Source organism: Conger conger, chromosome 3, assembly GCF_963514075.1.
Source record: "Conger conger chromosome 3, fConCon1.1, whole genome shotgun sequence".
In the NCBI taxonomy this organism is placed as follows: Eukaryota; Metazoa; Chordata; class Actinopteri; order Anguilliformes; family Congridae; genus Conger; species Conger conger.
Genome location: NC_083762.1, coordinates 64,591,538 through 64,604,706, shown reverse-complemented (window position 1 = coordinate 64,604,706; position 13,169 = coordinate 64,591,538). Strand labels below are relative to the sequence as shown.

Here is a 13,169-nt window from a genome sequence, read left to right as displayed (position 1 = left end):
GTCAGATAGATATTGAGGTATAGATATTGTGGCATATTACGCTAGAGCAGAGAGATATGTAGAGGTTATGTAGTAATCCATGTGATTTTTGCCAGATATGGAGGTACAGGACTGACCCTTGCAATCACACTGTGTATGTGTGAGATATATAGAGGTTATGTAGTAACCCATGTGATTATACCAGATATGGAGACCCTTATAATCACACTGTATATGTGTGAGAGATATGCAGGTAGTGGAGTAAGTGGACTGACCTTTGTAATCATGCAGGTCAGAGAGAGTCTCCTGGTAGGTGAGAATGATGGTCTGGTACTGAGTAACAATCTGACGTCGGAGGTTCTCCCAGCAGGGAGAGAGCTCCCCCAGTTCCTCCAGCTCACACACCCTAGAGAGGCACACAGCACAGTCAAAACCAGCCCTGAACACATAGAGTATCACTGGCAAACCCCAAGATCAGACAGGCGCCTGAACACTTGATCTGTGTTCTAGCAACCTTTGTCCTTAACTTTAAATGCAATTCTGAATTTTGTCTTCGCAAACTCAGTTCGGTGAGTGTTTGAGAACAACAAAAATATATATTTTTTGCTTGAAACATAAAGAAAAATCTGGACTATTTTGAGACTAAACGTATGTTTGAGTGTGCATGCTTATCTATTTCAGTGTGCATACATTCAGGGAATGGCAAAAATAAAACAAAACATATCCAGTTCCGAAGTCTCTCATGTAATAGTTTATGAATGAATGGCTGTGCACACATTTCATTTGATGGTGGGCATATTCATGAGTACGGGTATGCACAATATATTGTTTGGGTCTTTATACAACTGAGTGCATGTGTGAATGCATGTGTCTGCGCATATGTGTTTTCATCCACCTGGCAGCATCTTCCTCCAGCAGCAGTTTGACAAACTGTCGGGGGATGTTGAGCGACAGCATGCTCTCGGCCATCTGCTCCAGGATGCGCAGGTGGTTGCCGTCCGTCGTGGGGAAGCGGTACATGCGGGCCATCGTACCGCCAAACACTGGAGGAGACAGGGGCCTTCCTGAGTGCAGCCTAAAGGCCCATCAACACCAACGACTATAGCTATAACCATAATTACAACCCTAACAACGTGAGCACCCACACTGCGGAACAATAACGCTCTGAAAACGGTCCCTCGGCCATTTTGCATGTGACGCCCTAAATGCGGTTGGATTTTGATTAGCTGAGTGAGTGCTGAGTCATTGCTATAGTTTGTGCAGCTGGAAAAAATCGCTATGAAAGTGATCCCAGACATATCAATTGTCACTGTCGTTGTCGTTATAGGTGTGTTGTGGACTCTGTCATCCACTAGATTTTTAAAACTACATATATATAGGTATCGTTCTTGGTGTCAATGGGCCTTACCGCCTCACCCAAGACTGCAGCTGACCCTTGAAAGACACAGCCACACTGCGATGCTCTGTGTGTTCACTACACTGTCCCAGCCCACTAAGGCAAACAAAGCATGTGGATCCATTTTAATAATACAGAAACCTCTATGAATCCCTGCTGTCGTGTACACACCTAGGGAGCAGGACAGCTGGAACACTGTGTTCTGGGAGCATGCCTATACGGTCAGTACTTCAGCTCAACATTAGCTCAGGGTTAGAGCGGCTGTCTGGGAGTCCGAGAGCTGCCGGGTCAATCCCCCGGCCAAGGTGTGTCCAATTGCTCCTGACGAGCGGGTTGGCGCCTTGCATGGCAGCCATTGATGTGTGTGTGTGAATAGATGAATGAGAGGACATTCATGGGAAAGTGCTTTGTGTAGCCTCCTTTGCAGGAAAAAAGCACTACATACTCTAAATGCAGTCCATTTACCATTTCACCTGAGTTGGCAGTTTAGTATAATGGTTAGGAATTGGAATTATTATGGAACTGGACTTTTAACCTAAAGGTTTCCCTTGAGCAACATTTAATTGAAGTCTACTTTCATCTGAAAAGGAGTTTTGTAGCCAAAGGCCAGTGAAACCGCAAACAGCAGGCAAAAGCAGCCATACAGTGCAGCACGCAGCCTTACCGGATCTCAGAAACGTGTCCTTGCATAGCGACGCGTATTTCGCTCGGATTCCCAGCGATTCCGTCAGGCTTTCGTCCACTGGGAGGACCATCTGACACACAGAGGAGAACGAGGGTGACCACATGACCAGTCCGGTCAAACCCTATACTCCGTCAAATGTGACTAGGGCCTTGCCTGGACTAGGTAAGGGCTGAGGACATTTCCATTTTCAAATCCAGTCAATTCCAAACTGAAATTCAATTCACTCATTTTAAAATGCCTATGAACATATTTTTAATTTGAGAACTGAGTTTCGATGAATTTGTTGAAAATGTAATTGACAGACAGACATAGTGCCAACAGTGGTATCTCAGGTAGCCTCACCCTGCCCTTAATGGTTTCCGGCAGCTTGGTCAAGGGAGGCCTCTTCTCCTCCAACTGCCAGGCGATGACGGTGATGTTGCCCACATTGTTGTTATCTGAAGATCTGAATGCAGGATTGGGGTTACTGAACTACAATTCACAGAATCCCCAGGGAAAGCCAGGGGAATTTAATCTTTATCTAATAAAATATTTATGTGTATAATCTTGGGCAAAGCATTTTGATTGGCTGAGATGAATTCTTCTTCATTGGAATTGCATGTTGGCTGACAGGTATGGTAAAGTAGGTGTTGCAGGGTTAGAAGAATACGGAAGACTGGCCCTTTTACCTCAGCATCAGGTGTAGTCTGTGCAGCTTGTCCTGTAGGAGTTCCTTCACTGGGAAAAGAGCTGAGCCCAGCAAGTACATCTGGGGAAGATCCAGAGAATCACATAAACACACCCACACACACACACACACACCCATACACACATACAAACAATGCAGTCGGTCACTGCATTAGAAGCCCACAAATACCTTAGAAATTCTTTCGAAATGTACATGATAGTGGGAAGAGCTAGCACAACACAGCAGCATGAGGAATTCAAGTACAGCAGTTTAATATCCATTTGATGATGAAACTGTTTTGATCTTGATACAGGGATACACATGTTGATACTTGAAAGGGGGACTCCAATTACAGTAAAGAAACCCAATCTGGCCCAGACTCACTGCTCATACTTTTCAGTAATGCTTATCAATAGTAAATCATCAATGAGCACAGATTATAAAAAATATCACCAGAAAAATCTCTCTTTAATTCCCATTCCCTTCTTTAATTATGTTTCCCAGTGCTGATTCATGTAATGGATAATATAAGGTCAAGTGATAATCTTGAACAAAAGGCAGAATAATGGAACTTTTCAGCAGGAAAATGTTGATGTCGTCAAGGAGTACACCATAGGCCTAAAGAACGCTCTGTGTGATGAGTAGGGAGTGTAACTATGGAGGATGATAATGATGATGATGAAGATAAGGCCCCCGGTCTCACCGTGCCCTGGGAGCGGTCCTTCACATCGTACACCAGCAGCTTGATCTGCGTCTGCTGGGTGATGAGCGAGTCCTGGAAGAAGGCGATGCTGCTCAAGAAGACGGGGTTACTGGTGCCCTGGGAGGGTGGGGGGAGATGAGGGGCACAGGGCAATCCTGGGTCAAATACTGTACGTCATTGTTTGGATTCAAATAATGGTCTATGCTTTACTGAGCATGTCTGGGGTATTAGAACCTATGGAATACCTAAAAATGGCAAACCCTGCCTTCTGGTCAAATGCACCAGGCAAGATCAATGGGGTAGAGAACAGTGTTTGAGTCCAAAACATTTATGAGGTCTGGTACAGGGATGTTATAGTTAAATGTACATTTCAACTGAACACCATCTGAGCCTCCTAGAGTCAGCTTGTCCGGTTTGGCTACCAGCATACTCTACCAGCTTAACCAGCTATAACAAGCAGCAAAACACATCTTAAACTGGCCTAGAATTACAGCTGGTCTTAGCTGGATTTTTCAGCAGGGGGGCTGGAGTCAGTGACACCTCACTTACCTAAAATGACTGGATTCTCACCTTGTCTGTTTGTATATGTTCTTTTCTACAGCAGCCGGATACAGGTTGTTCTGTGGGCTGCCAGGTGTATGACTACTGTAAATGTGCTGCTTGGTGTGCTTCCAGGTGTATAGAGAGATGAAAGGTCTCACCTCTATGATCTCCGTCTGCGCATGCTTGCTCCAGAAGGCCTGGGGGGGCGTGGTGCAGCTCACCGCTACGAAACTGTTGGGTTTGCGGTCCAGCGATGGAGTAGTGAGCTCACTACAGGCTGGGGAGGAAGAGGGCTTACCATTTACAAGGTGACAAAAATAAGGAACGATCGTAGCTAGACTCTGAACATCCAGAAGACCAACAGCACACACAACAGAAAAAGTATTTCGTATTACTGTACATTGCCATAGAGATATTCGGTAGCAGTCCGGTCAGACCGCATTTTAAGGAGTGTTGACTCGTTTTTTTACATTTACATTTTAGTCATTTGGCAGACGCTTTTAATCCAAAGCAACTTACAAGTGCATATGTTCTACCATAACTCAAAGCATCACATCCAGAACTAGTAAAATACACATGAAATGCTGTTCTAAACATAGTTGTCAGCATAAGTGCATTTTTCTTTTTCTTTTTTGGGGGGGGGGGGGGGGGGGTTAGACAAGGATAGGGTTTTCAGTTTTTAACAAAAAAGAAAAGGGAAGTGGGAAGGGAAGTAACTTAAAGTATGGTGTCACTTTAGCAAAGTGTTTGAATCTGGACATTAAAGTCAAAGTCAGATGGATATCTCAGCCTCACTGTGTGGTCGCCCCATCCATTTCTTACCCAGACTGAACTCCAGCACTGGTTCATCTGGATCCTGACTGTTTCCTATAGGATATCAACAGAAAACTGTCAATGAATCACAGTCTATGAGTCACAACCAGGAATTGATTCAGTTAAAGACTCATCACCTTGTTTAGTTTAATTAAGCATTTCAGTCCCAAGAGTACCATATGGCACTCTAAACCATATACATTTTCAACCAATCAAAATGACTGTTATACTATTGTTTTCAGGCCCGACTAAAACCATACTAAATTTTCTCAGCCAAAGTCCCTTGGGATTTGCGTGGAGCCACAACATATTGGGCTTGGGACTGAAAGGGTTCAAATGTAAAAACTTTTACCATACTACAATAATAAACAGTCATATTCATTTTTAAAAAATTTGGTCACAGGGTGACAGTCACCTGCGAGCGTGAGCCCCAGGACCTCGGAGGAGAGGTCGAAGGTGTTGGCGCGGTACACGGACCACGGTCGGTGGCGGGGGCTCCGCTCTCTGCCTGACATCTCGGCGATGTGGGGGGAGCGACAGGGTTTGGAGGGGTGGGGTAGCGGGGTACACTCCCTCACACCCTCACTCCGTTAGGCCTTACTACTTTGGGGTGCGCCAGTCCTGCGTCCTGCTTTGCTTTTGGTCCCCAAACTGCAGGGGGAGAGAAGGGGGAATCATAAATGCAATGGTATTTCACCAGCAAAGACACAAGCCACGTCCGAAAATGCTTACTTGCTTACTACTGAATATATAAATTGAACACACTGAGAAAGTTGTTTTAACTTAAAAGTTGGAAAATCTTCTCTAAATGTAGTGTACTTAAATCCCTGGTGATATACACATTCCAGGGTTTGGAAATACATACACAGTTTAGATTAGTAGATTTGTAGACAGTACATATATTGAAGACACAGTTGTTAGGAGCCTTTCATTTCCATGAAGAAACGCATAATTAAAACACACAAATCTTTCATTTTCTTGATTAAACATGATAATAAGCAGTTGTTGTGCCTCAATAAATGCAGTGTGTGCGCAAGAACAATTTGTTTCTCCGGCCCACTTCCTGGAAGACTGAATCCAGTGAACATGACGCTGTGTTATGAACATAAAACTGCAACGCTAGGCCTTTTTTTGCATTACAGCATACTGCACATAACAACTGAACAAGCAATACTGAAACAGAGCTGGACGGCAATATCTGCACTAGTTGGACGTGTCCCAGCGCATCCTAGCACTTTGCTCCTCGGGCTACTGCTACTTGCTGCCATTTTCTGCCTGGTCACGTTTCACGCTTGGCGCAGGAGATAACGCTGGTCCAGATTTGGAGTGCGGCACGTGTCTCTGAAAAGCCATTACAAAATAGCCTTCTGCCAGGAAAAGCACAGCCAAAGCTTCTTTGAGCTGAGCACAAAGTAATCGCCGAACAGCCGCTGTTATCCTTCTCTCACTTCATGAATAAGTAAACTTGGGCAAAGGAAGACTATCTTTTATTCAGTTACGGCCCTTTGTGTATTCCTACCATGTCTTTGTACTTCCTTCAGAAAACAAAGACCGCCACATAATCACCAAAAACACCCCAGCCCAGGCTCCTCTCGAGTCTCTTCTGCAAACATACTCTTGGCCCTGCAGCTTAAAGAATGACTTACAATATTTGGGGGACAAAATTCCTGAAGTTTTTTTTCCTGCCTTTTGGTAAGACAGACAGGCTAGAATACCAAAGGAAACATACTGAGAAATTACTTATTGAAGACTTTTAAGTAGTTTCTCAATTTTTATTCAGTTTGATCCAATTTACTGACAATATAGCAAAATCTAAAAATTAAATTGTATTATTAATGAAATACTGCTGCTACCCAACAATACTGTCCCACACTACTGCTGCTCTACAATACTGTCCCACACTACTGCTGCTCTACAATACTGTCCCACACTGCTGCTCTACAATACTGTGTCACACTGCTGTCCTACAATACTGTCCCACACTGCTGCTCTACAATACTGTGTCACACTGCTGTCCTACATTACTGTCCCACACTGCTACCCTACAATACTGTCCCACGCTGCTGCTCTACAATTCTGTCCCACACTGCTACCCTACAATACTGTCCCACACTGCTGTCCTACAATACTGTCTCACACTGCTGTCGCCCTACAATGCTGTCCCACACTACTGCCCTACAATACTGTCCCACACTGCTGCTCTACAATACTATCCCACACTGCTGCCCTACAATACTGCCCCACACTGCTGTTGCCCTACAATACTGTCCCATGCTGCTGCCCTACAATACTGTCCCACGCTGCTGTCCTACATTACTGCCCCACACTGCTGTTGCCCTACAATACTGTCCCATGCTGCTGCCCTACAATACTGTCCCACGCTGCTGTCCTACATTACTGCCCCACACTGCTGTTGCCCTACAATACTGTCCCATGCTGCTGCCCTACAATACTGTCCCACGCTGCTGTCCTACATTACTGTCCCACACTGCTGCTGCTCTACAATACTGTCCCATGCTGCTGCCCTACAATACTGTCCCACACTGCTGCTCTACAATACTGTCCCACACTGCTGCTGCTCTACAATACTGTCCCACAGTTGCCCTACAATACTGTCCCACACTGTTGCCCTACAATACTGTCCCACACTGCTGCTGTCCTACAATACTGTCCCACACTGCTGCTGCCCTACAATACTGTCCCACACTGCTGCTGCTCTACAATACTGCCCCACAGTTGCCCTACAATACTGTCCCACACTGCTGTCCTACAATACTGTCTCACACTGCTGTCGCCCTACAATGCTGTCCCACACTACTGCCCTACAATACTGTCCCACACTGCTGCTCTACAATACTATCCCACACTGCTGCCCTACAATACTGCCCCACACTGCTGTTGCCCTACAATACTGTCCCATGCTGCTGCCCTACAATACTGTCCCACACTGCTGCTGCCCTACAATACTGTCCCACACTGCTGCAGCCCTACAATACTGTCCCACACTGCTGCCCTACAATACTGTCCCACACTGCTGTCCTACAATACTGTCCCACACTGCTGCTGCTCTACAATACTGTCCAACACTGCTGCCCTACAATACTGTCCCACACTGCTGTTGCCCTACAATACTGTCCCACGCTGCTGCTGTTCTACAATACTGTCAAACACTGCTGCCCTACAATACTGTCCCACACTGCTGTCCTACAATACTGTCCCACACTGCTGTTGCCCTACAATACTGTCCCACGCTGCTGCTGTTCTACAATACTGTCAAACACTGCTGCCCTACAATACTGTCCCACACTGCTGTCCTACAATACTGTCCCACACTGCTGTTGCCCTAAAATACTGTCCAACACTGCTGCCCTACAATACTGTCAAACACTGCTGCCCTACAATACTGTCCCACACTGCTGTCCTACAATACTGTCCCACACTGTTGCCCTACAATACTGTCCCACACTGCTGCTGCCCTACAATACTGTCCCACACTACTGTCCTACAATACTGTCCCACACTGCTGCTGCTCTACAATACTGTCCCACACTGCTGTCCTACAATACTGTCCCACACTGCTGTCCTACAATACTGTCCCACACTGGTGCTGCTCTACAATACTGCCCCACACTGTTGCTCTACAATACTGTCCCACACCTCTGCTCTACAATACTGTCCCACACTGCTGTTGCCCTACAATACTGTCCCACACTGCTGCTGCCCTACAATACTGTCCCACACTGCTGCTGTCCTACAATACTGTCCCACACTGCTGCTGCTCTACAATACTGTCCCACACTGCTGCAGTGCTGCATTGCAATTCTACACTACATCTCAACTGTTCCTCACATTTGTACACATAAATGTCTTAAGTGCTGCTCCATACCGATGCGTCACACAGGCGAGACACCAGGATGGCAGCGTTACTCAGATGGTTGCCCCTCAATCCCCCAACAAAAACAAACATGCTCCAAGCCCACACACGGCTAACACAAAAAAGAGAGGATGGCAGTTTAAGTGCAGTCGACATCTCTTGGGCGTGGTGACTCATGCAGACTTATTTTGCTCTCTCACTCCCCCTTACATTCCCCTACCTTTCTCGTTCACTACTTCTCCATCAGCAGAGAGCTGATTAATGCCATGCACTGGCAGTGTAGTAAGGCTGCTGTCATTCGTCTCTCTGTGTCCGGGTGCCAGCTCCAGGAGCTACACTGGATCAGAGCATTATAACAAAGACACATCTCCCCACTCAATGAATGTCATCTGTAATGTGGGAAGGGCAATGCGTCATTCCGAGACCGAAACAGACCGCCCTAGTGACATCTTATGACAATATAAAGAACAAACGCTATTCCACCCTCTAGAATTATGTTGCCATTATGTAGCACTTGTATCTGCATCTTGACGTTGTAGTTCTTAGTCCTATCTCTTGTAATCATGACTGAATTCTAGTTTATGACATGCCACATTCCTTTACTTACATAGCTTATGCTTACCGTGCAAACGAGACTTGCTGTTCATGGCTATGGATAACTGATACTTCATTACGACTGTAAATTATCTGACCAGTGTTCTGTAATTGTTCCAAACAACATTCTGTATGGACTTATTGAACATTTCTGAGGATAAAAGCTTCTGCCAAATAAAAAATGTAATGTAATGAGAAATGCTGAAATAGAGAAGCTGTGGCAGGACGTGAAACAAGCAGTTCATGCTCGGAAACATAAAAATGGTCTGAATTAAAGCAGTTCTGCAAAGAAGAGTGGGCTAAAATTCCACCGCAGAGATGTAAGATTGATATGAAATTACAGAAAGCATTTGGTTGAAATCAGTGGGTAGCACTGCCGCCTCACAGCAAGGAGGTCCTGGGTTCGAATCCCCATCGGCCGGGGCCTCTCTGTGCGGAGTTTGCATGTTTCCTCCGGGTACTCCGGTTTCCTCCCACAGTCCAAAGACATACAGGTTAGGCTGATTGGAGAGTCTAAATTGCCCATAGGTATGAGTGTGTGAGTGAATGGTGTGTGTGCCCTGCGATTTACTCGCGACCTGTCCAGGGTGTATTCCTGCCTTTCACCCAATGTATGCTGGGATAGGCTCCAGCCCCCCTGCGACCCTGTTCAGGATATGCAGGTTAAGATAATGGATGAATGGATGGATGGCATTTGGTTGAAATTACTTCTGCTAGAGGTGGTGCAACCAGTTATTAAATGTAATGGGTCAATCACTGTACATGGGGGATATGGGTGTTTGATAACGTTTGATAACAACAGTGCCCCGATCACCTCAGAGTCACAGTTGCGGTTGGAGATGATGTGGCTTGGAGAAGGCATGTCGCTCTCTGGATCGTTAGATCCATTCATGCTGCAGGGGGACGTGGTCGTATGTATTCGGTCTATCCTAGATAGTATGGGTAATTGGCATAGATAGGGTACTATTGGCAACTAAATTGGGTGAAAAAAAAAGAAAATGGAATAATACTGAGTTTGAGTCTTGTGTTTCACTTGACTGTCTTGTATTACATTTTGTTTAAAAATATAAAAGCATTCAGTGTGGCATATGCAATAAGAGGAAATCGTGAAGGGGCAAATACTATCCACGGGACTGCATCTCCCCGCTGCATCTGCCCTCAATCTTCAAGCACAGGCCCTCCTCCAGGAGTGTTGGTCCTATGTGCTCGTGCTCTAGAACGAGCAATTAACCCATTTACAGCGAGGCTGGCGGCCCAGGGCAACAAGTGGCTCCAGCCAAGCTCTATTTCTGTCTCCACAGCTGCCACACACAGGAGGGACTACCACAGAACATGGCCCCTGCTTTCAGAAGGCTCTGCAAGGGAAGGACTGCCGGCCTCTCCAGCGGAACCATGTGACTATCAACAAACACCTGGGTGCACCTGGCCACTGGGGTGGGAGTTTCTGATAATAACACAAACAACACCGACCCATAATCTCTTTCATTCTTTATAAATGCACCCCCATGTTATCCCGTGGTCTGTATTTCAGACCAGGCTGTGAGGGGCATGCAGAACTTATGGGGCAGTCTTAACTGGAACTGAAACCCAGAAGCCCCAGGAAACACTCCTCAGCTGTACATCATCCCACAGTTCAATATACAGCATTAATTCAGCCTTGAGTTGAGGTTGAGGTCCGGAGGGGACAGAATATACTGCCTCAGAACACAGTTGATTTTAGTAGTAATCATACGATGAAGATATTTCACAGTGGCTTCCTCAAATTCAAAACACACACTTTGGATTGCCTAGTGTGGCGCGATTCCTTGGACCGAACTCCCGTCATTGTCGTATAAAACTGTCAATTACGGCACAATCTATTGTGAATACTTTGGTGCGGTTTGCCTCTTATTAGCTTCAGCTCAAGCCAAATGGGCTGTTTGGGAGTGCAAAGTCACCGTCCTCATAAAACGGCAATCTGTGACAAACCGGAGTTTATGAGCGCAGCCTGACAGAGATAAACGACAGCTCTGTTCAAATGAAGGTCAGCTGCTTTACTGCTGCACAGGAAAGTGGGAGACCAGTTATAGACATAGTTGTGCTGTCAGACCTTGGGAAATCAATCTCTAAATCACTGTGTGATGTTAGACGGACTGATCTGAGATCAGGGATTAGAACATGCAGGGTACATGGGTATTTGTGGGCGATAATGGTTCAGGCGGTATGAGCAGTAGCCTGGCAGTCAGAGGGTTGCTGGTTAGATTCTCCCAGGGGTGCATCAAAGTGTTCCTGAGCAAGACACCAAACCCCTAAATTGCTCCTAATGAGTTGGTTGGTGCTTTGCATGGCAGCCAATCGCCCTTGGTGTGTGAGTGTGTGTATGAATGGGTGAATGAGAAGCATCAATTGTACAGCGCTTTGAATAAATTCAAACCATTTCTCATTTACCACATGATGGCGTTCCTTCCTGGATGGTAGTGTGTAAATAGGCAGTATGGAATGACCTATGTTTGATAACCCCATGAGGGGCAGCAGTGTGTGGAAATAGCTGTAACCAATTTTACCATGGTACAGACCCGGGGTGAAGAAACAGGTTGACCCATATGTGAAATGAAAGCATGGACGCTACAGTGATATAGGCTGGCAAATATAATTATGAAATTAAATTAATAATTTCACAACAAGGTCCCTGCTTGTTTTCAATATCTACCTCTCCCCTGAACACTACATTAGCATTACATTAATAAACTACACTATTTAGTATTAAGAATTTCATCATGACTGTGCCAATGTATTAGGTAGACCTGAGGCTTTGTTCAGAGTTGAATAACCTGCAATTCATGTTTTACTCAGTTCTATGTGAAAAATAAATTCAGCAAGATAATGTTTTCTTGAGAGCAAAGCCGTCAATTTCATCCTGCAACCCCTGTTCCCCAAGTCTCTCACAACAGCGAGGCTTAAAATTAGGCCTAATAGAAGACTCTCGACTCCACAGCTCCGGATAAAAAGATGGGATGTCCTGATTTAAAAGGTGATAATTATCTTCTCATTATCCGCAGAAGCCCAGGAGAACAGCTTTTCTAAAGTGAAGACCCAAGGTCTGAGGAAGGCAGGATTTCAAACAAAACCAACATTTTCAACGCGTTATAGGTAACAGGGAAAACAGGCTTTCATCTCGTATGTTTGCTTTTCTCATAGTATGGACAACGTGGACTGTATGGAAATTATGGAAGTACTGCAATGACCTTGGGTAATTTCAGGAAAGTGTTTGCTTGGAGGAATGCTCAGCCAGTCAGTCGCCTCTTATTTCCAGTCTGCGGAGATCTGATCAGCCTAGCCACTGTACCACGGGACTGCAGTAAAACACACAATACCTGATACCTATACAATGCGCAGAACACACAAGACGCTGTTACCTACTAATGAACCTCTCTGAACTCACTGCTCCCTCGAACTGGCACTTCAAATAGAGGGAGCCCTCGTTTGGTTCCTACAACCTGATGGAATAGTGTCCATGGGTCCATGACCCATAAAGATAAACAGTGGGAAGAGATGGCGATTACACACTGTGGCGATTACCTGAATGAGTCCTGTCGGAGGATGTGTCCACCTTAAACAAAGCTTATTTTTCAGACATTCCGTCAAGTATATTGCCCATGCTTTTCTTACGATATTGCACTCATGGCCAGAGACTGTCTGAATCAGCCCACCCCTCTCTCACAGATTCCATTCGCCAAAATACACACATCTCTTCAAATTCCTCTGAGACACTGGAGAACTACAGGGATTCAACACATATTCATATTTAACATATAGGGACATTTGTCTGTACAAAAACAAACAGTTTCATAATTTAATTTTGGGGATGGCTAAGCTTGTTTGTTGAAGAAACAATAAAGTAAGCAGCCATTTACACCTAAGTTGAAGTTAGATGTA

At 45.3% G+C, this 13,169-nt stretch overlaps 1 protein-coding gene across 8 annotated transcripts in view; it reads right to left on the bottom strand.

Moving 5' to 3' along the window:
* Positions 1 to 13,169, bottom strand: part of LOC133124138 (inositol polyphosphate-4-phosphatase type I A-like) — a 45,156-nt gene that overhangs the window by 22,307 nt on the left and 9,680 nt on the right. For all 8 annotated transcript variants that reach the window (XM_061235069.1, XM_061235071.1, XM_061235070.1 and 5 more), the window contains exons 3-11: positions 5,202 to 5,437; positions 4,796 to 4,840; positions 4,132 to 4,250; positions 3,431 to 3,547; positions 2,729 to 2,808; positions 2,403 to 2,505; positions 2,040 to 2,130; positions 875 to 1,022; positions 255 to 385 (exon numbers count right to left, since the gene is read on the bottom strand). In XM_061235069.1, the coding sequence (XP_061091053.1) occupies positions 255 to 385; positions 875 to 1,022; positions 2,040 to 2,130; positions 2,403 to 2,505; positions 2,729 to 2,808; positions 3,431 to 3,547; positions 4,132 to 4,250; positions 4,796 to 4,840; positions 5,202 to 5,301 (934 nt within the window). In that variant the 5' untranslated portion in view covers positions 5,302 to 5,437. The remainder of the gene's footprint in view (positions 1 to 254; positions 386 to 874; positions 1,023 to 2,039; positions 2,131 to 2,402; positions 2,506 to 2,728; positions 2,809 to 3,430; positions 3,548 to 4,131; positions 4,251 to 4,795; positions 4,841 to 5,201; positions 5,438 to 13,169) is intronic.